Genomic DNA, 26,394 nt, shown 5'->3' on the forward strand with positions numbered 1-26,394 from the left:
TCTGCTTTTCACTTCTTTTGTTTTCTCGGTTACCCTTGCGTAACTCCAAAAATATTTATTTTTCTTTTACTCAACTACATTTATTTAGCTATAGATTAAGATGTTACATCGAAAACATGGCAGCTTGTGAAACATGATGTATTTCTATGGATTGAATTGCTCAACCGTAGGTAAGAAGGTAAGAGTTGAGCCTCACCTTAACAGAGAATGGCATGGAAAAAAAGCTTGTACACGAAGGATTCAGCAATACTACTAAAGTTGTATCTTTAGCCAAAATAACACATTATCATTTATTTTTCAAATGTATATTTTGTATAATTAATCTACAAAGTAAGTAGTAAATAAAGCTGCCAAATAAATGCAGTGAAGTAAAAAGGACTTGCCAATGAAATGTTAGTAGAAGTGTGAAGTAACAGAACATTTAAACACTCAAGTAAAGTAAAAGTTCTTTAAAATTATACTTAGGATGGGTACTTATATTTACGGTATCTACGTACCACCCTGTTTATTTCTGTACATGTAACTGATGAAATATTGTTGTACGTTCTACTTTACTTTTTAAATTGTGAGTGCAGGACAATTTCTTAAAATGAGGTATTCTTATATTGTCGCATTACTTTGCCTAAAATACGGTTCTGTGTACCACAGCCCAGGCCTGTGGCCTGCATAACCTTCCATAACGAGCTAAAATGAAGCATCCATGTGGTAAACAGTAATAACTAGGTGTTATGTTGCCCCTGGCGGTAACAGCGGAGTACTACAGGCCACATTCGGATGCAAATCGTTTGATAGTTTCAAGGGGAACATTCCAACGGCCCGATGCTCCTCCTCTCTCCGCGAGGTGCCAAATCCTCCTGAAAGCGTCCACTTGCTGCTTTCCTCAGACCAGAGCCGTTTCTTTTTGCGTGTCGGCAAGAAAAACAACATGGCAGACGTTGCTGTCCAAACCCACGGAAGAAGCGGCGGCATTGTGGTAATTAAATAAGAGAGAAATGAAATCACGACAGGGAATGCAGGACAAGTGCTGCATGGCGTCACTACAGCACAGGACAAAAGTTTACTCCGTTCGTGCAGTTTCTGCGCATTCGGACAACTCTGCGCACCTTGTGCGTGTAGCTCCTGCAGAGGCACGTTATTGTCTCAGGCCAAACTCGTCTGATGTGTAATGCTCAACAATGAGGCCACATGATGTTTTGCGTTCATCTTTCCCCTCCCAGATTAACGATGACTGGCCAGGCTACAGTTTAGACCTCTTCAGCTATCCGGCGCACTACTGCGGAGATTTACACTGCGTCTTCATTCCGCACGGCGTGATCATGGACAGGTACGACACCGACCCAACTTCAGATCCCGCTGCCTATCAAATCAAAAGTGTTCCGAGCTTCCCAGATGTTTCGATGGTTGCGTGAGAGCTGTGCGTGACGTTTTGACGGATCCGAGGGATTCTGGGAAGATTTGTGGGATGTAATTTGTTGTGGGCTGTGGTATTTAACTGTTGTTGTTTTGGCGTATAATCTATAGAATTATCACTGTGACGCTGAAAATCCCCCCACAAAACAAACAACAACAACCCTAAACAGACCATGTATACGGCACCCTGAGAGCGCTTTGCTACACAATCCCCTTTACAGTTAATGTCATTTGTAAAGCTGGAATATGTATAGAACGTTTATTAGACAATCATGGCATAGCCTACATGAGTCGGAGTACTTTTCAGTCAAAGGCTTTAAAATATTGAAATCAATTTTGAAAATATAAATACTTTCCCCCCAGTAGTGGTTAATCACTATGGTAAAATAAAATAAAAAGTTATGATACCGTCATGAAAATGCAAGAAATGTATTTGTTAATTATACTGAGAACTCAGGCTAAGACTATCGATTAATCTGCAAGTGAATCGTTGAATACAGAACGCCAGAAATTCGTGAAAAATCGTATGAAATGTTTAATTTCCCACATCCCAAAGCGATATCCTCTAACGTCTTGTTTGTCTGATCAACAGTCAAAAACCCCAAATGCATTCATGTATGTATTTACTTTCACGTATGACAAAACGAGCTTAACATTTTCACATTCAAGATGTTTTTGATAAAGAAATGTCTAAAACAATTAGTCGATTATCACAATAGTTGTGATATGTTTTCTTTCAATCGACAAAATCTCTGCAGTTCAAATCAGAGTCGTTCATTAGGCTACATTAGTATGTAAACCAATGACATAAAACAATCGTATTATTATCATTTCATTGAAAGTTGAATATTGCCCAGCTGTATTAAAGGTCTCATATTGTAAAAAGTAAGATTTTTTGAATGTCTTTTTTTTAATTATAAAGCAAGTCTAAGTGCCACATACATACTGTGAAGGTATCGAACAATCAATCCATAGAGAAATACACAAAGCCCGTATTCAGAAACTGTGCCTTTAAATGAGCCCTCAGGACTTCTGTATGGTTGATGTCACAGCTCTACAGTAAAAACAAAAACCATTTCACAGTTTTAAACACTCTAAATGTGTAACAGTGTATTTCCTTGTTGCAGTGTAAGTGAATGACATCAGCTGACAGGAATTAAACATGGACTCAAGCTGTTGCCGAGCATTGCAGTTCCGTTAAAATGCGCTGAACAGAAGCGTTTAAGACAGAGGGTGAATAAAGTTATATTCCAAGGATTCAAGGATTATTTAGACACAATATAAGAAAGATGAAGAGTTTTTTTCTTTTTTATGAATAAAGCTTGTAAACATGTTCTAGTTGAAACCACAAGTATGACCCTGGAAATGAGCACAATATGTCTCCTTTAAAGTAATTATTGTACTTAAAAATGCCTCATCTTGCATTGTTCAAGATATCGAGATCAGCAGATTGTTGTGATACGGAGACTCCTGGATGGTAAGTTAGCCTCCAGACATGAATCACCCACAGCTGTGAGACAAGACCACCCCCTTTTCTTTGATGCGCTGATGAAGAAGTTCACCTTTCACGTCGCCTTACAGGACCGAACGTCTGGCTCGAAACATCATGGACGACCTGGGGGACCACGACATCGTGGTGCTGTGTGTGCTGAAGGGAGGCTACCAGTTCTGCGTCGACCTGGTGGACAGGATCAAGGCCCTCAGCCGCAACTCCAACCGCACGATCCCCATGAGGGTCCACTTCATCCGGCTCAAGAGCTACCTGGTGAGCCTCTGCCCACTGCTACACAGACGACGTCCACGGGACTTAGTCATGAGATGTGTGTTATATTTTATACATTATGACAGTGGTCATATTTGTGGGTCTTTGCCTTCAATGTGCTGTTTTCATGGGCCCACCTGAATACCAGCGACTTTGAAATTAGTGGAAAGATGACATTATGTGCTACAATACACTTAAACCTTTAATTCATCATTTGTTTCAAGTGTGATGATTCCTGTCCATGAGTGTGGCAATCGTTATGAGAAACACTACTTAGCTGAGCAATTGTGCAATTCCAAATTTTGATTTCTCTGTTTTGATTCCCTCAGAATGACCAGTCCACAGAGGATCTTCACATACTCGGAGCAGAGGATTTGTCTTTTTTAGCAGGAAAGGTAATAAGCTCTTCTTATCTGCACCATTGAACAGCGAGACTCTTGATAAAGAACTGATTCCTGAGTCCAGTGAAACATAATCACAAGCTCTGTTTCAATAAAACAAACTGAGGCGTTGAGACGGTGGGTATTGATAGACGGCAGCCTCAAGAGGGCAGCCTTCCCTCTGATCTGCTGTCTCCCTCTCCATCCTGAGCAAGTGCTTCTGCGCTTCTGTAAAGGAGATCAAAGATGGCAGTTTCTGATCAGATATAACTTTTGTAATGTAATTGTTTTAAGTCGAAGCAGAACTGTGTAACTCTGTGTAAATGGGAGGATTTACTTGCTGTCATAGCAGATCAGGAGGATGACTGCGGTTGAGTTGTTACAGGCTCACTCTTCATCAGGCTTGTCTTGTTATCATGTAATCGATATGAGTACATCACTGGACTGGAGGATCTGTAGGTGTGTGTGTGTGTGTGTGTGTGTGTGATGACTGTTAACGGGGATATTTCCAACCTGATTCCAAACCTGTGGGTGGTCACGAGATTAATTGAAGGGGTTGTATATAAGTAAAGAAGAAAAAAAAAAACATTCTAACGCACAAAATCATCTTTACTTTTGAGACTTTTCTCTAATCTTTGATTTTTTTTTTCTTGTGAAATACTGTCAGCTTCACCTCTTCAAATCATAGACATGCACACTACGACAAAGAATAGCAAGCAGACTTTGCTTTGAGTGAAGGAGTAACGAGCAAAAAAAGGGTGAAGAAGTGCTTTTGCCCTTTAGAAATGGGTTGCATTAATATACCAAGTGTCACATTAAACAGAGAAAAGCAGCACGTGCTTTGATTTAAGTAGCTGGATCTGCAGAATGTTGAATTAAACGATTAATCAAGTGTCGAAACAGTTGTTGATTAGTTTTTCATTTGCACATACAGTAGCTGTTTCTCTGCACACACCTCTGCGTACAGTATCTGCATGTGTGAGTGTGTGTGTGTGTGTGTGTGTGCATGCACAGGGATGAATAACTCAACCTCTACTACAGCAGTCCTACGTCAGCAAGAGTATTCCTCTGTAAAATAAATCAGCTGATCTGAACACTCACAGTCACCCGCCTCTTACACACGCACACACGCACACACACTTACACACTAATATGTCCCGTAGCCAGGCGTGGCATAAATGCCTGAAACATGAATAGGATATGAGGTAGTAAGCTTGAGTCATTGCCTGCTGCTTTGCTCACAGTATTTAAAGTGTGCTTGTGAAATCCCTGAGCTCCCTGTGATGTACGGCTAAATTTAGTCACCTGTTTGTGACAGAGTGCTGCGATGTTTTGCTGGAAGAAGTGAACTAATTGTGTGACACGGAACATATGACATAGTTCACGTTACTCCCTGCCTACAAGTGTGTCTGACGGTAGCGTCCCTCTTTAATATAACAGCGTATTCCTTTGTCTTTCTCCGGGGTTTACTGCACTCTTAATACATCTGTATGAGTAATGAGGCCTTGACAAAGCACGACTGCATGCTTGGCTGAACCCTTTGTTTGAAAAGTAGAGTAAACTGCACACAGTTACACGGCAGTTAAAGTTGTTTTTTTGCTGTTTTTTTTGGACCCAGCTAAGTTGAACTGTTGGACTGCGGCTCTTCATATAAATAGTGCCCAGTTGTCTCCAGCTGATTAGGCAAACATTTGCAGAATCTCAGCTATTTCAGTGTGACATTCAATGAGGGGCCGTAGGGACATCGCTTTCCAAAAGTGGAGTAGGCTGACATTTTTCTGCTGCATTCATTTCCCTGCTGTGCGACGTGACATCTTTAAATGTGTGTGTGTGGTTCATTAGCAGATGCAGCAGTTTTGCTTTCTGTTCTCAAAAGCAAGAATAATTGTGTGCCTCTCTCCCTCTCTTCTCATCCCAACATGCTCTCATAAGAACGTACTGATTGTGGAGGTGAGCCAACCACGTTTTTTTTTTGCTTCTCTGTTTTTCCCTCTTAACCAAATGTGGGCCTATTATATTTATTGTCGTGGTCGGCTATCCGGGTCAAGAGGAGCCGTTTCAAGTTTTATTTTCCACATAAAGAACATTTTTAATTGGCTGACCTATATTTGTGAATATGAGCTGTGTTTTTTTTGTGTTTTTTTTCTCAACGTGGTCATAAACTTTCTCTTGTTAGCCTGTATTGGTTAAAAGGTGCACAAGGGAAGTAATGACATTTACAGGAAATAAATCAATGTATTCATACAGTTATGGTTACTTCTGGTGTGCAGATATTGCATAATTAAACATTTTGAAACAACAGTCTTTAGTCAGTGCTCAAACATGTATCGCAAAAAGTGTCTTTATTGTAGTATTTTTGAAATGGATCCCTTTTAAAAGTCTTGCATTTCCTTTGATTCTTTATTCAGTATGTGTCTTTTATGACACTCGGGTAACAATAGATAGCAACTAGCAGGCCAGACCATTTAGCTGCCAAGGAACCAAAACAGACCTCAAAGAGTGAATATTGGACTTTCAATCATCAGTTGACAAAGACACAACTCCAAATAAATGCTGGAGTTGCTCACAGTTTGCTAACACGTTAGCCAAATCAACTTAAAATGTCGATCTGTCTGTTTTGTTTCCAGCTTGTTGCACAAACTCAAAATTGTGTAGACACATACAACCACAAAAAAAAAAAAATTTGGAAAAAGTGATAAAGGAAAAAGTCATTGACGGTCCCATAAATCACCAAAACAACAAGAGGGATGGAGGAAGAGACAAAACATTTGAATGACTGTTAACAAGGGTTTCATTGCGGTGAGTGAGGAAGTGATTCTTTTCACTTTCACCCAGAAAAAAGATTTCAAAGAATCTGGTTTAAGTACTTTAGATATTGAATATTTCTTCATCTACTTTATAGAATTTTCTTAAATAGGCGTTTTACTTTTGGTGAAAGTATTCAACGTGTCTGCAGTTGAATGGGCAATAACTACTTATCACAATCAGGATGTTTTTGCCTTTTTGGGTTTATTCTAAGCTGCTTTTTCTCATATGACGATCTGTGAATCATTTTTATAAAACACAACTTAAAGTTGTTTTGATCTTTGTTTGATTAGTTTTTCATACTTCTTTCTTTAAGTTAAGAAACAGGATTCTACATGAGTAACAGGAATCTAGTGCTCTCTCCGCCTTACTCTCTGCTTATATCCTGTCACAAGTGAACATTTTTTTTAATGTAAGTGTTTAGGGACAATCCTTTCTACATAAAAGGCATGTTGACCTGACCCTACATGACAAAGCATACCACCACTCTTACCTCCTCCTGATAAAGAAGTCAGCGGCGGTTTTGTGTAAAACCACGCGTTGGCTTTTCGACTTCCTCTTTTCAAGTGGAATTCATTTCTAAAAACAGCTCATAAACAGTTATATAATACAAGTACAGTGTGACCAACTTCTTCCTTTTGACTCGTACTCGGGTGTGAGATGGATCTGTTTCCGTATTGGCACTCTCTTGCTTTTTTTCAATCGAGTTTTTCTAACTTTTCCTTTCCAGGCCATTGTAGGCACGGGAAAGACAATGGAGACTCTCCTGAAGCACGTTGAAGCCTTCAGGCCCAAAATGATCAAAGTAGCAGGGTACGTTTCTTTTTCCTGTAAAGAACTTAAAAACTAAACCAGGCCTGCTTTGTGAATCACGTATTTTCTGGCCTTCCAGTCTAGACAGAAAGGGAAAGAAAGAGACAAAGAAAGATTAAGTGAAGCAGGTTTCGAGTACTACCGCTTTAAAATTAAAACCTGTCCTACGCGGCGGGTAGAAAGAGATATTGTGTGATAATGTCTGCTTTTATTTTCCCACAGATTGCTGGTGAAGAGAGTGCCACACAACGCAGCATGTCTTCCTGACTGTATGTACCTGACCAACCCTTTTATGTGTTTATGAGTCAGTGGTTCATTTGCACTTATTTTTGTGTTGCAGCTCGCTAGTCAGTGAGTCAGTGGGCCATGGAAATATTGCATTTCACGTTCCACTTTGTCTTTGATTACAGATGTCGGCTTTGAGATACCCGATCGGTTTGTGGTTGGATATGCCTTAGACTACAATGAGTATTTTAGAGACTTAAATGTAAGTCGGTAAAGTCTTTTTCTTAAATTTAGACGACAGTGAAGAGATCATGATGGCTGTCTAGTAAAACTTAGCATCATCAAACAAAGACATGTTTGTATTGACTGCTCTTTCTACGTTTTTTTTTTAGCACATCTGTGTGATCAGCGAAAGTGGGAAGATGAAATACAAGATTTGAAAAGAGGACTGCAAAAGGAGGCGAATGTCGTCTTAACAGGAAGCCTGGACATTTTATCCCTGAGCTGCCACTCACATACAGCTGCTATCGTGACATTTGATCCCAAGCATGCCCCGTTTTGTTATAACATTCCTTCCATGAACCGTTTTAACGATGGACACCGTCATTTAACTGGTCATTTTAGAGAAGCAAGTACATGCTTCACCGTCATTTTAGAGTTGCAGCTTCATTCTTCATGTTTGCAGAAGTTATTAATATGGAAAATGTTTACTGCTACGGTTTGCCTTTGATAGTTTGACTCTAACACAAATATATTTAGCTTCTTGTATTCAATGTAAAGGACGTGATAATCACGGCCTTTTATGAAGGTGATCAATATTTGTTCAGTGTGTGATAAAGTAACATAGGAAACATGGCTTCTTTTTAAATGAAAGGGAGTTATTTTATTAGAAAATTGGTGATAAAATTTTACATTTTCTTCACCTGTACTTTGCCTTTTTGGTGTTTCGTCAGGTAGTTTACTTGCAGTCACCTTTGATGCTACGGGGCAAACAAAGTAGTTTATAAACTAAGTGTGCTAACTACCTCTTTTTTTATTCTGTATTTTAGGTGTAGTGTGATACTTTTGTCCTTTCTGTATTTCCTTTCATAATTTAACATACCAGTGTAGTATTTTTTAGCAATTCTGTGTTATCACTGCATTCTCTTCACACTGTTCTGTTGACTTACAAAATGTATTTTCCAATGTCGATAAAACTTGTTTGAAGTGGCGTCTTGGTCTGAAAAACCTTGTGTATCGCACATGTTTTTCTTAGTCTGATGATATACAAGGGAGGGCTTTGAGTCATTGAAACATCATGTTGAATGGTGTGTTTAAATCAGGTCTTTTTATACAATCCTGATAGTATTAAAGTGCTGTTGAAAATATTAGCACAGAAAAGTGTCACCTTAAAGGACTCCTCGATTTCTTAAACTCCTAAACCTCTTGTTGACTGCTGTATGTTTGTATCTTTCTGGTTTTAGGAATGGCCAAAGCCGCTTCCTGAACCATTGGGCGACTATTCTTTCATGAAAGAAAAATTGGCAAGCTACAAATGAACTAGTAGAAGGAACAAAAAGAGTCAGTTGTGTTGAGCTGTTGTGCTCTTTGTACACACCTGATGACTCCCAGTCTTGAAGCAGGGAACACAAAGTGCCATAAAAACCTAAATTTTTTTTTCTCCTTGGTACTTACAGTGAATTTACTTTGTGACCTTCTAACTCAATTTAGCTTGCAAGACTTGACGAGGTACTCCAATAGAATTACATTACACTATTACCATCCTAGGATTTAGTCAATAGTTGTGGAAGTAGTGGAAGAAGTCTTTGGATTCTTTACTTGGGTAAAAGCAATAACACACTGTAGAAATACTCTATTATAAGTAAAAGTCATGTATTTAAAATCTGAGTAAAAATACAGAAATGTTACAGGAAAGAATGTGCTTAAATTAACAAAAACTAGGTCTGCTGAAAAGTGCCCTCTATAAGTATATATTATTGGATTATTTCTGATGCTAATGTGTAAATACGATTTTACAGTTGCAGCTGGTAAAGTGGAGCTAATTTGAACTAATTTTAATAGTGTTTGGAAGTTTTAACAAGGTTTTAACAATACATCAGAAAAAAAAAAATCTTACAGTATTTGGTTAAATGTACTTGGTTATTTCCAACTCTTTTTTTTAAACACTGGACTTCATAAAATACAGACAATGAAACAAATAAGAAATGACAAGAGAGGTCAAGTAGCAAAACAGAAAACAAACAATAACATTTTTGGGGGTGTGGTTCACAGAGATGTTCGGGGACCAATGGACTTGAGACTAACATGTTTGAGTTATTTACCAACACTTCTATTCACGGTATAGCTGCTGACGGTAGGCCTGTCTGGGCAGGACAGCTTTGTGAAAGTCCCCTCTCTAAACTGACCTCTGTAACAAAAGCTGCCAGTCCCAAGAACAGGTGGTCCCTTATGGCAGAGAGGAATAAAGGGGACATGTGTCAGGGCCCTGAGAATCTGCGCTTCTTTTTTGTTGGTCTACACAGACACAATCTGCTCAAGATTTTGTGTCAAGTATTGAATTCGTGTTTTATCTGCTGTTGGGAGCAGACCATGGTTGCACGATGGGATGGGAGCAAAGATTAGATGCGGTGTGGTGGCTTGCCTGTGTGTGAACTCACTTTCCATATCCACCATCATCCACATGCCAGCCCTGCTCGACCTCACTTTGAACCAGGACATGTGACTCCTCGTTCAGCCTTTTTGTTTATATGAAACGAAATCGGGTACGATAGTGGGAAAAAAGCCTGATATGTGCAATGTGGATTGGATAGTGAGTCTGTGTTTCTTCTACTTTGACGCACACAGACTGCGTCTGTTTTGCTCCCGACTCGTTGAAATGGTTAAATAGCACCACTTTTTTTTTTTTTTTTTACAAGCGCAGCTTGCTTCTTGTAAACTCGCAGCCGATTGGCCCGATCAAACTCAACGCCGCTTGTGATTGGCTGAGAGTGTCCTGTTGACCGAAGGTGGACTCCGCCAGAGTCGGGAAAGCTGGCAGCGAAAAGAAAAAAAAAAAAAAAATCAGCCACGAAACTGCACCATGCGCCTCCCCTGAGTAGGTTTGGAATAATCACCGGGAAGACGTCTGTACAGAAACTATATTAAATCATGTCTGGCCATCTTGGACCTCCACAGCGATGATTTTACTTTGTCTTCTCGCTTTTATGGACAACCGCCGCCGCTGTTGCCCGTCTGTAATGACGACTCTCAACTCCACAGGTAACTTTGTTTAAACTCCACCGTTAGCATCGATGCTAACCGATAGCAGCCTGTTGTCTCAGTGGGTTGGTTGATTTTACGTTACAAGCTTTACAGTTTGCGTTCGCAGCGCGTATAACGTGGGAAGCGGCCACGGCGCACTATCAACTTTTTTTTTTTTGTTGCGGTATTTTATTAAAAAGTAACCAGGAAAAGCTACTTTTGTTGGTCGCTTGAGAACAACAGCTCGACACGCTCTGTTCGTGACTCGGTTGACCATCGATCTCAAACAAGAGAAACTCAAATGAACCATCTCTGAATCACATAAAAGGCGGTGTTGTGATTATAGTACAAACGGTTTAGAGAACGTGTGTGTCTCGTGCGTTATACTCCCGGCTGTAAACTGTTGTTTTATTTTTTTTGTAACTCAATTTCCAACGTGACGGGACTTTTGTGTCGTCTGTAGTCCACTTGTTGCTGACCATTCATCACGTAGCGAGTGTTGACGATCCACGTTGTTGTGCCTCGAGCCGAGGTTTGGTGTCGCGTGAAGAATGCGGTGATGATGGGCTTTGTCACAACACTGTCTTTACCACGTCCACAAAAAAAACAACCTGTACTTGGATTACTTTTGTAACAGTTAGCAGCTTTTTTTTTTTGTTTAACTAACTTATCCTCACGTTTCATTATATAGTGCCACTTTGTATTAGTCCAAATCAGCCAGTTTAGAGCTTTGTAAAGTCACAAACAGGTTAAGACCTGTTGCATAAAGCTGATTGTCCAAAATGAAGAACGGATGATCTGCTATTGTGTGGGTTGAAGCGCTGAGGTATTGATTCGAGTTGTTTTACAGATGCCATTCCTGATACGTGATTGTAAATGCAGTTATAACACATCTCTTCCTCGTGTCTCCCCCACAGATGGACTAAGGAATCGAGCACGAATGGAGGAGTGAATTGGACGGAGTGGAGCATCTTTTCTTTCATCCTGCTGGAGCTACCCGTCTTCGATATGGGCTTTCACGGATAACAGGATTTGAAGTGAAGTTGAATGATGGCATCACGTTGGGTTCATTCTTGCGAGGATGATGAGAGGCAACAAGCAAGATCTTCTTTCTGCGAGGTAAACGACGACCACAGCTCAAAACCTCATACCTTGAATTACATTTTTCAAATAGCAATCATAAAAGTGATTTGTTTTGTGGGGGGGGGTAACTGACTCTCTGGTTTCCCTCTCTCAATTTGGTGTTAATGGGGGAGTGGTGTGTTTGACACTGTGGCCCAGCTGTTAGAGCTTGTAACACCTGCTGAATTGTTTTGCACCTTATCTCACCGGTGCTTCATTGTTTTGCCTCTTTTTTTTAACAATTATAGCCGTCAGATCTTCTTTTTCTTGTAACCCGCTGCGGTGGTTCATGTGGAGATAAAAAAAACAACAACACAGGTTTCCATTGCAGGACAGCGATTTAATTAGATTACATTTTAATCAAACTCATCACTGGTGGAAGTGGGAGGAGACAACGGCAATTGAAGCAGTTTATTCAAGACCCGTCTTTTGGGTTTTTCAGCAGGGACCCCATGTAAGACCAGACAGTACACCGTCTGCTCCTCTGAACGCTCGTCGTCTGGATGAAGACCCTCGCGGTGAACTATAGGTAGCAGCCCCGTACTCTTTGAAAATGGAAGGGCTGCTATTTATAGAACCCGTAGTTTATTTTCTTTCATTCCCTCCATTGCCTTTAATCTAATATTCAGCTCTTTACTAATGCCTGCCTGCTTCTGCGTGAGTGGTCTGTGAATGAGGGATCTAGAGCTCCTCATGTTGTCACTTAGATGTATTGAATTTGATCGGAGATCATTGGGTGCAGCACCGGAGAGCAAAAGATACCTCCGTACCCAACGCCACATTCAATCAATGCAAATAACAGACTCCGTCTCGTTAGGTAACTTTACTGTATTTATACATTATATATAGCTTTTTTTCTAGAGGCGCAGAGATTCTTTGGGAAGGTCTAAGAACATAAATTAAGAACAATAACCCATTTTCATCAGGGAAAACAAACAAACAATGCTATTTTAACACAGGGCTCATCCAGGAGTCACACTACAGAGACAGCTTGTGTTGCCTTTTCACTGTCACAGCTAAAAAAATATGTTAAAAAACTCTGGATAATGTGCTCACCTTTTCTATCGCGACCAGCCTCTTAACTTCAAAATGTGTTCATGAATGAATCTAATGGCGCTTAACGATTCCGGTGCAGAAACATGTCGTCATATTCTATGAAAAGAATCTTTTGCTCAATACACAAGAAAACGTGTTTCGGAGGAGTTCTCAGCAGTGTTGCACGGTGTGAGGTGCAGTCTGGTGCAGGAACCCTTCTGTTAGCAGTCCCTCTAATAAGGCCACCACACAAACCAATTCATGTGCTAATTCTGAGCCGGAAACCCCCCCGGAGTCTCTGGTCTTGGGATTTTCTGGAAATGATGACATTGTGGATTTAATGACTTCAGGATTTTCTGATGTGGATGTTTTTTTTAATAACCTTTTTTTTTTTTTAAATGTGACCTCGCAAAAAACAACTCTTTTGATCTCAGTTGATGAAGATGATACATGTGTGTGTGCTTTTGTTTCTACTAAGAGAAAGAGAGAGGGAGGCTGGGTTTCTGTCTCAGATGCAGTGAAGCACAGAGAGAATGAAATTAATGGGTCATGGTGGTTTTAAGCCTTTAAAATGTTTTTAATAATACAGATGTACTGTCCTGGATCACAGAATAATAATGTTCACTGATATTTACAAAGTCTCATCTATTTTTCTGAAGAACATAATAGAGTTTTTGGAGTTGTCTTCCAATGGTAGCTGCTTTAATGCTTTTAAGACAACACCTCCTCATGTCACTAGTCATGTCATACACATAAGAGATAAAGCTTTTGCTTTATTGTATCAAACTATATTATAGGGTTACTTTGAGCCTCCTTGATGAGTACACTTTGAGCTTTTTCATGATTCACAATACCCGTGCATGCTATGCTCCAGTAGAATGACAGAAATGAGAGTGGAGGGAAATGAATTATTGTTTCGGATGATGAAGCATGCTTCATATTTAGCACTGCGGGGGGATATTGACATACAGACCCACCCCCACGTTCCCACAATCTTGGCCTCATTAAAGCTCAGTGTTTATCTCATTCAGGCTGGCTGCCTTTTACAGAACCCTCCGTGCCGGCATCGCATGGCTAACTGATGGCAATCGGAAGGGAAAATTGACATTCAATTGGATAGAAGAAGCCTGCTACTTCCTGTTGTCTTATTATCTGTGACGTCTCGGGGGGGGGGGGGGGGACCTTAGAGACGGGCTGTGTGATCCACAGTTTCTGTGCAGGAGAAACACCCATGTCGTCTTCCATAGAAAAGCCAGTGATGGTTTCTGTGTCCTGGTTGAATCGCTCACCTTTGTAGCTCCAACACTGAATCATTGGAGATGCGTGAACAGAAGAGCACAGCAGACCGCTGTCTTCCTTTTGTTAGATCAGCTGCTCCAATCTGAAATGCATATCATGCAAGCGGATGAGAGTGGAGTGTGTGTGTGAGCACACCTAGTCTCATGGTTCTCACTACGGCAGAGTTTGCATGGTTGCTGGCTTGTTTGTTTTATTTCTTTCTCTATTTTTGTTTTGCATTTAGGATTATGCAAGGCTGATGCACAGCCCTAATTTATTCTGTCACGTAGTTTGTTCTTGTGTATTCCAGGAAGTGTGGAAATACATTTTTTTTTGTTTGTTCACTTTTGGGATAATTATATTTTCTGTTTATATGCTATAGAATGAACACACACACACACACACACACACACACACACACACACACAGAGTGACAGACACATAGTGACAGCCTCTGGCAGGGAGTGAAAGGGCTCTTTTATATAAACTTAAAAATGACCTTTAATGAACACATAACTAATACACAGAGTTAAGACTTTTAAATTGTCTTTTTAAAGGGGACATTTCTTTTTCAGGGTTTTATTTACATGTTTTTAGTTGTATCAGTTAGAAGAACAACAACAAGATGTGGCCAGATCTATTTTTCCGACTATTTACCACATATTTATCATCACCGCTATGATTATTTTTAGCTGTTGGTAGTTCAATATTTTAACAACAAAATGTAGCATTAGATTTGTGCCAAATTAACAGACCGCACACAAATCAAACTCACAATATTGGCGGCAATTTATGTGGATATTTTGGCGTTGTTTTTCAGGATTGGATGATGTTTGACGACAAAACATTTGTGTTTTCACAACAGCAGAGGTGCTCTTAGAATGGAGCAAGCACCAGCCCCTGAATTACAAAGAGAGCCTATTACATTACTGCAAGAAACTGGTGCATTATGGGTTGTTTATAGCTTTAAAGGAAAGGTTTTAGATCCTTTCAAGCGTGGCAAATCTTCCAAAATGACTGCCACCATACGCACAGTTTAAACTTTAATTTGGTTGTTCACAAAACAAAAGATTCTTGAGGAAACGTAATATGTTCAACAGAGGCTTTGTTTACATTCAAATTAATAGTCAGGAATCCAGCAGGTGCATTTTTATGTCCCGACTAATATGCTCAGTGAGTGATGGAAACTCATTTTTACTGAGTAGAGCTCAGACACATCTTTAATGTCAATGCAACCTTCCGTTAGCGTTGAGCTCTGTCCTGTCGGTCACTGCGATTACACCGAGCAGCGTGCTGACTTACAACATGATGCGCGTCTTAATTGTTCCAAATGTCTTCATGGTTGCTTCTCCGCGGCTTATTTGGGACCCGCGAGCTTTGTTTCTTGATCGGAGGTCGTTAAATTGGCGCATCCCTACTCTCCTGTGTCTCATCTCTACGTTAACCTGGCACTGGTGTGCACAAAGCACACACCACGTGTCCACATGGGCGGAGTAACGATGCTCCTGACCGTGTCTTGCACCGCACGGCTGGAACGCCCAGGTCTCACCGGCGGCCCTCTCTATTATTATCTCAGGCTTTTCACAGTTAAGTGCTCGGTTTGAACGGGATGCTGTGTGGAATTTAGCAGCCGGCAGAGAACTAGGTTTCTTCACATTTCAAGACTGTGTACTTGTCTGATGTCATGTGTTGCTTGTAATATGTCATTAGGTGATGTCAGCAGGGGGTTTTAAACATACGGGGCCATGCAGTGTGGTTTCATATTTGTTCGAATGAACGAGGTGGAAATTCCAGTTCTTTTTTTTTCAGTGTGTACCGAGCCTCGAGATAACTACATTTGTGGTGTGTAAACAGCTGTGCCTGTACAGCTTTCCCCCTGAAATATCTGATGTTAGTGGGTGGTATTGGTTTGCCTGCCCTCTGTGGTCGGGATACCACCGATGTAGTTGTAGAAAAATGACCACTCTGTGAAAAGCTTCAATCTAAAATGGATGAGAATGGGGCTGACTTTGTAGTCTTGGTTCATTTAACATTGCTGCACTGTGAAACAAAAGGAAATGTCTCACAATGTCACATGTCTCTCAAAACTGTCTATAGCCCTGCATGGCAGGCGTCTCGGTGCTATTGTATGGTAGCCACGCATGAAACCTGATTAAAAAAACACCAGCCGTGGATAGTTTTGTACTGGTGCCCTGAGGTGTTCCTTCATTATTTGGGGACAGCAGATCCCTGAAAAAGACTAAAACAAAAGTATTTCTTCTCAACTCTCCCGTTTGTCTGCGGCTTTCAGCCCCCAAGCACGTTCGTTCATATTCAAGACGTAAATCCTTAAAAACAGGTTATGCATATTTGCTTTCATTTTTAAAAGAAGCCCGGTAATTTCCTAAAACTACTGGGCATTGTAGTTTTCTAATGCAGATTAATACACATTTGGTGCTCTATAGTAAATATATTATGGATCACTCAATTAACAGCAGTGCCCACGTACACTATATTGAAGTAACATGTCAACTAGTGCAATGGTGTGGCTCATTGTTGTGTTTTGGGACTAACCGGTCACCCTGATGCCACACTACTATGGGTTTTTCTTTTTTTTGAAACGCATTAGGTTTCTGTCTAGTGTCCATACTTCTCCGGCGTTTTAGAACCAGGCGGCAACCTGCGGTTCTGCCGAGTGGAGCCTATGCGAAGGTGTCTTAAAACTTGCATTCTCTCTGCGGGCCAGGAGGGGGCGACTCCTTCGGTTGCAAAAACAATCAGATTGTATGGAAGTCTATGAGAAAATGACCCTACTTTACACTTGATTTAAACATTTAAACATAAGTCCATGAACCAATGCGTGGCGTCACGATGACTACGTCCACCTCTGATATACAGTCTATGTTCATAACCCCTAAACCGTTTGAAAACGCAGTGGAAACCGCTTTAGCAAGCTATTGTCCGAGTGCTTTGCAGCAATTCCCGTCTCCAGCGGTGTTATCAGCCCTTACACACCGGCATGCGCATGTGAATGGTCATGTGATGTTTTCGGGCACGGTCGTATGAGCGGAGATTATTTCTGAAACTGTGCTAATCTAAACTAAATGCTCATCTGGACGGAGATCGTTTTATCACTACTCGAATCCAAGAAATGTCCAACAGAAGAGCATCTGCCCACTGAAAACTCTCTCCCAGCTGCCTCACCCAGTGCAAACATCAGTCTAGCATTCTGGTGATTCATAAATGGGTGAGAGGTATTCATTTGTGGGCAGGACAGAAGAGGTGTGTGTTTTGATGTGTTTTCTCTTTTGTGTGCTTTTTCCTTTTGAAGTAAAAGTAAAAGTAGTCTCATAATTGTTCTCCTTTTGTTGATTCCCTTTTGACCTCTTCTCACAGTTAATCCGGTCAGCCAGGTTTACATCGTAGTCTTACTTTGTTCTAATCTCCATCCTTATTATTGGTGGGTTTTTTATGTTGGGTAAAGGGGTAAACCATGCATGTGTCTGAATGAATGTGGGTCTAGGATTTATTGCCCTGGAATGTCACAACGCTATTAACTATGCAAGTGGCAATGATAACTATGCTTGGCATGCGCTTGTGGGGAGGCCCACACTCCCTTCTGTCCTCCATATCTAAAGATCAGAGGGTTGGAAATCGCCCAGTGCACTGGCTGCTAGATCAGATCCAGTTGACTGGGATTGGCTTGCCCCGGAGACACCGGGAGGGGGGCAACTACGCAGGCATTTCAAACATCCAGTTGATGAATTGTCATATCTCCACAAGTGATTTGAATGTTTCCTCGTAGCGTCAAGGCCCCGCCGCTGTGTACAGACACAGACTACAACATGGAAGTGGCTCTATCACAGGAACAGTCAGAGCTTGGTTGTTCACAGTAAAACCTGTTTTGCTAGTTTCATCAAAATACATGCGCGTCAGCTGCACCTGCAGGCCTGTTTCCCAGCCATCCACTGTGGTGTTATGAGTCCTTACTCTCGGCAGGTTGCACTTTTGAACTCCTTGTGTGTTATAACAGCTCTGGGTGCCACTAAAAAAATAAATATGCTTTTATCCAAGTAGCTTGTCAATGCCTCTTTCAGACACGTATGGTTGAAAACAGAAAAAAAAGCTTTGTTGCTGAGATTGAGAGCACGCTTTGGTACACACCTCCAGGCACACAATGTGTTTTAGAATGAAACATTGAGTGTGAGGCGGACTGCTCATCCTGTGACATAGTCTGAGGTTGTTGTTATAAGAACAAACTACTTCTCCTGGGAGTTTTTTTCTTTGCGTGTCCTAGTTGTTTACATGCAAGTAATTCACTCTGATTTTCTGACATTTTGCTCAACACATCTGCAGAGATAGTGTGAATGCAAGCTCATCAAATTCCTCACATTGTGGGGGAAAGTCCGGGGGGGGGGGGGGGGAGGGGTTTGTTTGAGACACGGTGAGGATCCTTTTTCAGTGTGGCAATACAAAAGAGAGAGTTTTCCTTTAAAGCCTTACTGGAGCAGGGAATATGATATGGGGAGACCTGAGTGGGAGGGGTTGCTCACATGCACACATGAATCCACAAAGGTGTGAGGCTATAAATAGCCAGTAAACAACACGGGGGTGTCCAAAGCCCTGAGGCCCAACATGCTCTGCTCTCCAGCTGTGAAAATGGGATAACGTGACTTTGCTGTAAACACTGGACAGCGTTTTATGCTTTCCAAAGCCCGTTCCCTAAACCATGTCCAACTGGAACCAATTCAATTACATGATGACTTTAGTGATGGTGGTGTTTTAGTAACATTGTTGCGGTATTCCAATATTTAAACTTTACATTGTAAGATGTCAGAGCTACATTTGTTTCCCGCCTCAACAGCGTGAATATGAAAGTAGGACTCCTCCGTTTAAATTCCTTTTTTTCTCCACTTTTCCCTTTTTGTGTAGAATGAATCCCCAGAGTGGAGGAACATGGCCGATTCTCCCGCAGCGCAATACCCAACAGACGACGAGGCGTTCTCATGGCCGCGACCCAAAACCGTGCGTCTGCGGCGTACTTCCCACGGGTTCGGCTTCACCCTGCGGCACTTCATCGTGTACCCGCCAGAGTCCACCATGCACTGCTTCCCGGTAAATTGAAGGATCGTATTTGCTATTAAACCTGTCTGAGTCTCACACACCTGAGTATTGTTTGCTTATCATGTAAGATTACACCGAGTCAATAAAAAGACTGGCACCTAAATTCTGTGACCGTGAAACAACAAAGTCACTCGAGTGTTTCTGTGTTTGTTTCAGGAGGAAGATCACGGCCGCAGAGGTAAGCAGAAAAAAAAAAAAACCCTCGTCCGTTTCTCCTCATGCCCGCCCCTCAGCACCGCTGAGTCAGCGTAGTGCCCCTCACTTCTAATGACTCTTAATCCATCCACGCTTTCACTCTTTTTGCTTCCTTATGAATTGAGGACAATGCAGCTCCTGTGTGTCACTGACCTTTGTGAAAGCATGAAAGGTTTGGTCAACACCACCTGTTTCTGTCCTGCACCGAGCCACCTCTTCGTATTGTGTTGTTCTTGCTGCTTTTCCCCCCCTCACCGTAAAAAGAGGCTGTCAGAAAGAGACGGCCTCAATGTTACTGGGTTGGGTGCGTGTTGGATTCTATTTCCTCTTGTTTGTCTCATACCGACCAGCCTTACATCAAACCCAAGGTTATAAACTCTAAAGGCAGTGCGCAACTTAACTTAAATGTCCACTCACTTTTTGGCATGCCCAATATCCCCCCTAGTTAGTGCTTTGTCATTTTTCACTGGACTCATCCTTCAGTCGGAGGATCGGCGGTTCGATCCCCGGCTCCGCTAGTCCATGTCGACGTGTCCTTGGGGAAGACACTTAACCCCAAAATACTCAGTTAGTTCTGATGGGTACAAGTACAAGTTCATTTACCATTTACAAGCATAGGCGGTAACTAGATTATTTTATAGAAATAGCTCTTTTTGTCAGGGCAGTTTAGCTGAAGACAGAACTCGTGATCTTAACTTTACATCCAGAGGAATGATGATGGTGATACGTTTTGATTAGTATGTCTGTGAGGTTTAATCTTGACCCGTGGCCCGCTTATTGCCAAAGCATCACAAATTGACTTTTATCAAGCAAGAGATTTGAAAGTCTGAATTGAGTTTCCAGCCCTGTACGGTTGCCAAGAAGGAAACCTTTCAAATCTTTTGTGAGGCTCTTCATGAATGAAGCAGAAGATGAACTCATTCAGGGCTTCTCCAACGAGAATGTGTTTCATTCAGATTTCCCCGATAGGAATTATCTTTGATTGAGTTTAACTGCGTTACTGCCGGTCCCGTCCCAGTGTGATGTGCCACTAGCTTGTTTAGTGGGCGGAGCTCTGTGTTTATTCTGTGGCCATTTGTTTACCGTGAGGAGGTTGCTGTCTCTGGAATTCATTCATGTGGAAGTCGGTACTTCTATTAGAAGTCTATATTCCTTAGTACAAAGAAAAGCACCGCTGCAATTCATCTTGAACATGTTGAGGAAGCAAACAATTACAGACACGTGCTTGAATCTGTTTATAGACCTGCACTAATGATAATTGTTGCTTCCTGAACGGACTGTATATGATGTATGTACATCGTGAATCGTGGAGATCTGCACACAAATATCCAGCAAACACACTAACAGCCTTTAAGCCACAACGAAGCTTCTTTTTTTTTATCTTGATGCTCTAAATAGCAGTCCAAGTTCAGCATCTGCCCAAAACCGTGAGACACGATGGTTTTGTGGTGTTTTGAGTCTGTCACCCACACGCAGAGTTTGATCAGTGTTCAAATTTAAACTTCATGTAACCGTTCAGCGCAGCCACCTCCCTTTTTAAAGCAGTCATGATTTATGTTGCACCCAAAAACTCAAAACACTTCAGAAGGCCCTGTTGTCTGGAGCTTTGTTGCTTCTGACCGAGTAAGCCGGAGAATATTAAAGAATCCTGGCAGTTGCTTAATGCCGGACACGGGGGCTCATAGGCAGCGAGCCAGAATTGAAAAGGGAGGGGGGAGGTGGGGTGGGGGGGGGGGAGGCTGGAGACAACGTGGGATGATTTTTACTCCAGACTGGGCTAGCCTGTCTCAGTACCACATCAAAGACACAGCAGTAGGCAGAAATCAAAAGGAGGGAGCGGCGAGCCGCAGGCTTGTAGCTCTCACGCAGTCTTATTTACTCATAAATCACTTCAGATTAAAAGTACACTTTATCTGTAATATTTAGTCTATACGACAACTTGGATTGTGGATATGAGAAGTCCACTGAGTAGTTCAGTTTTAGACCGTTGTGTGTAGAAAGAGTCTTGTGTCTATATTTTACGGTTTAAGCCACAGGGGAAACAATCTTGCTTGGCCCATCGCCTTGCTGGAAGAAATGAATGATGTCATTGTGTTGACTGCCTTTTCCCACAACTGATTATTTAGAGGAAGTTTTATTCTGAAGAAGGCAAAACACTGATTTATGAATAAAAACATTGCATCAAGGTTATGAGTGTGCCGCTGTTGTCCCTCCACGGGGCCGCACCACCATCAATCCTCTTATTGTGTTCGAGTCTCCTGCTTCTCAAGACAAAGCTCTGTAGTCACGGCCCTGGGGTCAAGTTTGGGTGCACTTTGTGATCTAATGTTCTCTTGTCAACTCTTCCCTCATTCACATTGGGAAAAGTTGTCTTTTACCGCAATCACAGCGGTCATTTAGTCTGCATTTAGCTGTAAGTGCCCCGTTGTACACAGGCGCTGTTGTTAGTGTTTATTTTGAAACCGCGAGCTGATTGAAGGCTTTCTTCAGTGTTTTCTGATTCAAGTTTAGTTGTTTTTTTGACTCACAGATCACTCTGCCAATTTATAGTCTTCAATGTTAATTAGCATGTACACAAGCCAACTGCAGGCCCTTTGGGCAAGTCATGTTCTTACAAACCTCACTCATTGTATTCCTCAACTGATTTAAGTTGTGCAAATGAAACCTGGCAATGTTTTCCTTTGCTTGGACGGGGCTTTCTCTACGTTTTTAAAGGAACAGTCACAACATTTAGTGTGAACACACAGGGATGAAATATGAATCATATCTAAGCTTGGGGTAATATAGCGAATAAGAAGCATTTCCCAAAATGTGCGGAGTGTAACTGATTAGGTGCTAACACCATTAGTGAGGTGGTGAGTTTATGTATGATGTGTATGAGTGGGTGGTAAATAATTAAGTCATTTGTTTTGCTCCTTTTGTACAGTTGCTGCGCGTTAAGTTGATAAAGTAAGTGCAAGTTGAAGAATGCAAACTATCAATGCACAAATGTTTGGTTCTTCAGATATTGTGTGTCACTGTGCATTTAAATATTTACGTGGCTCATGTATGGGTTTATGAACGGCTCCATTGTGGAGTTAGTGGTGCAGTTCTCTAGCATGCCACCAGAGGGCACATGTCTTGCTGCTGTAGCTATGTGGGACTCCTGTTGCAGTATTACATAATGTGAGTCCCCAGGATGTGGTTCTGCATGAGTAGTCGTGTGTAAGTGTAAGTGTAAGAGAGAAAAATGGAGGCAAAGGTGTGTCTGTGAGGTTTACAGATTACTGCTGATTATTATATTATTGATTAATTACTAAAAGTCTTACTAAGCAACCTGATTGGCCGAGTCCCCTTATTCCATGGCTTGATCACAAAACATTAAGAAAAAATAGCAATATTGTGTCTTTAACAGGGCCAAAAGTGTTGTTTCTCCTAAATGTATGTTTCATTTGACACTAAGAATGTTTAACTTCTTTTATTGATCATGTCAGGACTTTTAAGAAGCTACCGTGCCTGTTCCCATGTTGGTCACTTCAGTTAGTGAGCCATCGAGCACTGACTCACTACCAGAATGTTAACTACTGGTGAAGCCACTCTTTGGCTGTGCCCAGAGCTGTTTCTCACTTTATAAGGAAAGAGTGGGAGTTGTGCAGCTGAGCACGCTGTCACTCTACCTTCTTTCAGTCTCTCTTTCTCTCTCTCACCCCCTCGCTCTTTCTTTTCTTTCCTTCATTTTCTTTTTCTGCAGCCATGCAGCTGCTAGGAGACAGGAGCAGCATGAGCAAACAGGTTCCCCCCCCCCACACACACCGTATCCCCTTCTGAGATGTTCTTTTTCTCCGAGTCAATTACTGATATCTATTGAAAAAAAGATGTTTGTAATACGGGCATGCATTGGCCAAAACACCGTCTGCTCTGCCGTCTGACTCGCATGTCTCCAGATCTCGTGACAAACCTCCCAGTTTCTCTCTCATTCTCATCCACAGCCATTGTTCTCTCTTCTCGCCTAAATGTCAGGAAACTATTTACCGCTCAGTCTGGCTCTCATTAGTAGGTTTGGTAGTTTGTTGTTTTCACGTTTTCAAGTTCAGCTTTCATTTTGTTACCCATACAATTGACTTGCTTTTATGTCTTTGCATTACGTGATTTGTTGTGTGATACGTCCCGACTCTTTTCATCAGGGAGGCAGCGGAACAGGCTTGAACCAATGGACACCATTTTCGTGAAGCAAGTCAAGGAAGGAGGCCCCGGTCACGGAGCTGGGCTTTGCACAGGTAATGACCAATCATCAACCAATCGGTCTCCTTCATTTACCAACACCTAGCAGAGATTGATTGGGGGGTGTGAGTACTCAGAAGTCATGACACCACAAGTGCCCGGGCATAGTCCTGTGACTGATGTCATACAGAGCACAAAACTCCCTCTTAAGTAATTGCACTGATGTTTTAGTGTTGTCAGCAAAAAAAGAAGAAGAAAAAAAAATGCAAGCTGTGCAGTTTTCATTGGTGACCTAACAGCGTGCATCCTTTTTGTGCCTCTTTACTGGGGAGATACACCAGAGATGTTCTGCTTTAGTAGGAACCCTCAGCACAGTTACTGCAAACCTCAACATCAGGTGAATGATTTTATCTAGATTTAGATTATTTCACTTTAAAAACAGGATAAAGGATTATTATAGCACTGACTGTACTTGTCCTGACTGATAATACTTTGGTTGATGCAATCTGCTAGTTTATGTTACGTCTGTCGTCTTATTTTATGATATTTGTGTGTGTGTGTGTGTGTCTGCTTTTGTTTTCTGTTATTTGTGTTTTTATGTTGTGCTTGTGTGAAACTTTTTACGCTGCCATCTTGGCCTGGACTCCTCTTGTAAATGAGATTCAAAATCTCAATGTGATTATTCTGGCTAATAAATAAAAAAAACACCACAAAAAACACTTTTTTAGGATAAACTCAGTCTTTTACTTCTACCCGACCCCTCTGTTACTGATGTCATCACTGCTGTTTTTTTTAACGCCTATTAGGTGATCGATTAGTGAAGGTGAACGGAGCAAGCATCATTGGGAAGGCCTATTGTGAGGTTATATCCTTGATCCAAGACAGGTGAGGTTTAACATTCATTTGTATGGATGATACTGGTCCGCCTGTGTGTCTTCACTGTTGTAAATCTCTTTTTGTTCTCCAACAGTGGGGACTTTCTAGAACTTTGTGTGATGCCAAAAGATGAGGATATACTGCAACTGGTACGTTTCTCGATCCTATTTTCTTGATGGGGTACACTTCATGTTACCTTGCTTTTAAAACAAATAAAAGCTCAGTTTTGAAAGTGTTTTTTTCTTTCATAGCTGCTCTATTTTACAGAGTTCATGTTGGGACAGTAGTCATGAGATGCTGGGACCCTGCATATCCCATCAGACCTCCCTATCTAGGCTTCCTAATCAGGCCAGAGCGGACTCTCTGTAATCTGTCCTCAAACTGCTGCTGACATTACTGCCACAATGGCCTAATTGAAATATCTAACAGACATATCAGGGTGTAATATACACAGCTCCATCTGTATAGATGATGGAACAAAGGTGAGGGTGCATTTAGCAAAAAATGAGGTCGACACAAAACGGGCCTGCATCAAACAGTTGAGTTGTAGAAAAGTTGTTGCGCTCATTACGCAACTCCTAAATGCACTGAGGCAATATGGATCACTGCCGCACATGCGACAGCCTTAGTGGTTTGTTAGCTGTGGCAGATTAACGACTGTCAAAAGAAGCAACACCTGTTTTCTGTGGTCATGTAGTTAAATACATGTGTGATATTTTTGATGGCTGTCAGACGTCTAGACGGACTTCCTTTACCGTACCTAATGAAATAGAAACCCAACTTGGAAATGAAGTGAAACAACAGTGATCAGTTGGTCATGACTCGGGGTATCTATGGCTGCTTTCACAGAAGCAGATGACACAGTTAGTGTTTGTGAGTCGATTGTTTTAAGAGAAGTGGAAGTGACACGTAACTTCTACAACAGTTTGAAAATAGCTGAAGATTTGCGCCTAAAATATAGAAAGTTAAATTATTAAACTAAAGGCTATAGATTATTCATCAGAGTAAAATATATGCCATAAAAAAATAATATTACATTTTAGGTGGAAACTAAATAGTGTGTGTATGAACCCTGGACTGAGATGCTTCGGGATATGAAAAAAGTGATCTAAAGTTGAGTCTTCAGTGCAGGAAGTTGCTATTTTAATGTTTTCTATTTTGGCTCCTCTTACATCTTTTAGTCAATAATGTGTTTGTGTGGTGGAATAAAAATAAGGTAATGTAGTTAAATGAAGGTTTATTTAATTGTCATATTGCAAAAGGCAATGATCATCCCTGAAAATGTCTTTAATCCAATTAGGCTTCACATGATATATTTGTCTTTCTTTGAACTAACAATGCTCCGCCAAAAAACTGTAAGGTACATTTTAATTTTAATTATAGTTCTAGCATGTCACCCAAATATTTCCAGTGCATAGATGGGCCTTCGTAGCGTGTGCACGTTTGATCTTATCATTAACCCTTTATGCATACTACAGGCAGCTGTTTCGCAGCCACTATGCATTCTGCACATTCAGAGCAAAGCGAAGGTGCACTTATCTGTTCCACGTCTAAAGCACACAACATTAAGTGCTTTGTCAGGATGCTCAGGAATCTCCTCCCAAGGGCTTATTGTTATCAGACGGCCTGTTTATGAATTATGTAATGTGAGAGCTCGGCTGTTTGCTTTACCTGAAATGTTCCCTTGTTGATTCTTAATGTCCAGATTGAATCCTCATATTTCACTTGATAGGAAAATGTCAATTAATAATCATGGAGATTGAATGGCATCCAGAATTACAATATCAATATGTATTGTTGTAACAACCAGTCTCTCTTTAAGCGCCACATCCTCCTAAAAAATATGCAAGCAGTCATTTCACTGAAACATATTAAACTTGAGGTAAATGCTCTTTATTATTTAGAGAAAACATTATATCATGAGTCCATTAAGATTAAACTTGTAATGTC

General features: G+C 41.2%; 2 protein-coding genes across 3 annotated transcripts in view; both read left to right on the forward strand.

The window, feature by feature from the left end:
* Nucleotides 1–959: 959 nt before the first annotated feature.
* prtfdc1b (phosphoribosyl transferase domain containing 1b) lies at nt 960–8,776 on the forward strand. The gene is made up of 8 exons (XM_079173674.1): nt 960–1,324; nt 2,992–3,175; nt 3,502–3,567; nt 5,485–5,502; nt 7,088–7,170; nt 7,393–7,439; nt 7,581–7,657; nt 7,788–8,776. Exons 1-8 carry the CDS (start codon nt 1,176–1,178, stop codon nt 7,833–7,835), a joined length of 672 nt encoding a protein of 223 aa, XP_079029800.1. The 5' UTR covers nt 960–1,175; the 3' UTR covers nt 7,836–8,776.
* Nucleotides 8,777–10,424: 1,648 nt separating this feature from the next.
* arhgap21b (Rho GTPase activating protein 21b) overlaps nt 10,425–26,394 on the forward strand; it is a 33,151-nt gene continuing 17,181 nt past the window's right edge. For both annotated transcript variants that reach the window (XM_079173144.1, XM_079173145.1), the window contains exons 1-7: nt 10,425–10,653; nt 11,553–11,754; nt 18,982–19,164; nt 19,330–19,351; nt 23,532–23,624; nt 24,375–24,453; nt 24,539–24,593. In XM_079173144.1, the coding sequence (XP_079029270.1) occupies nt 11,683–11,754; nt 18,982–19,164; nt 19,330–19,351; nt 23,532–23,624; nt 24,375–24,453; nt 24,539–24,593 (504 nt within the window). In that variant the 5' untranslated portion in view covers nt 10,425–10,653; nt 11,553–11,682. The remainder of the gene's footprint in view (nt 10,654–11,552; nt 11,755–18,981; nt 19,165–19,329; nt 19,352–23,531; nt 23,625–24,374; nt 24,454–24,538; nt 24,594–26,394) is intronic.

This window comes from Pholis gunnellus (genome assembly GCF_910591455.1).
Source record: "Pholis gunnellus genome assembly, chromosome: 14".
Classification (NCBI taxonomy): Eukaryota; Metazoa; Chordata; class Actinopteri; order Perciformes; family Pholidae; genus Pholis; species Pholis gunnellus.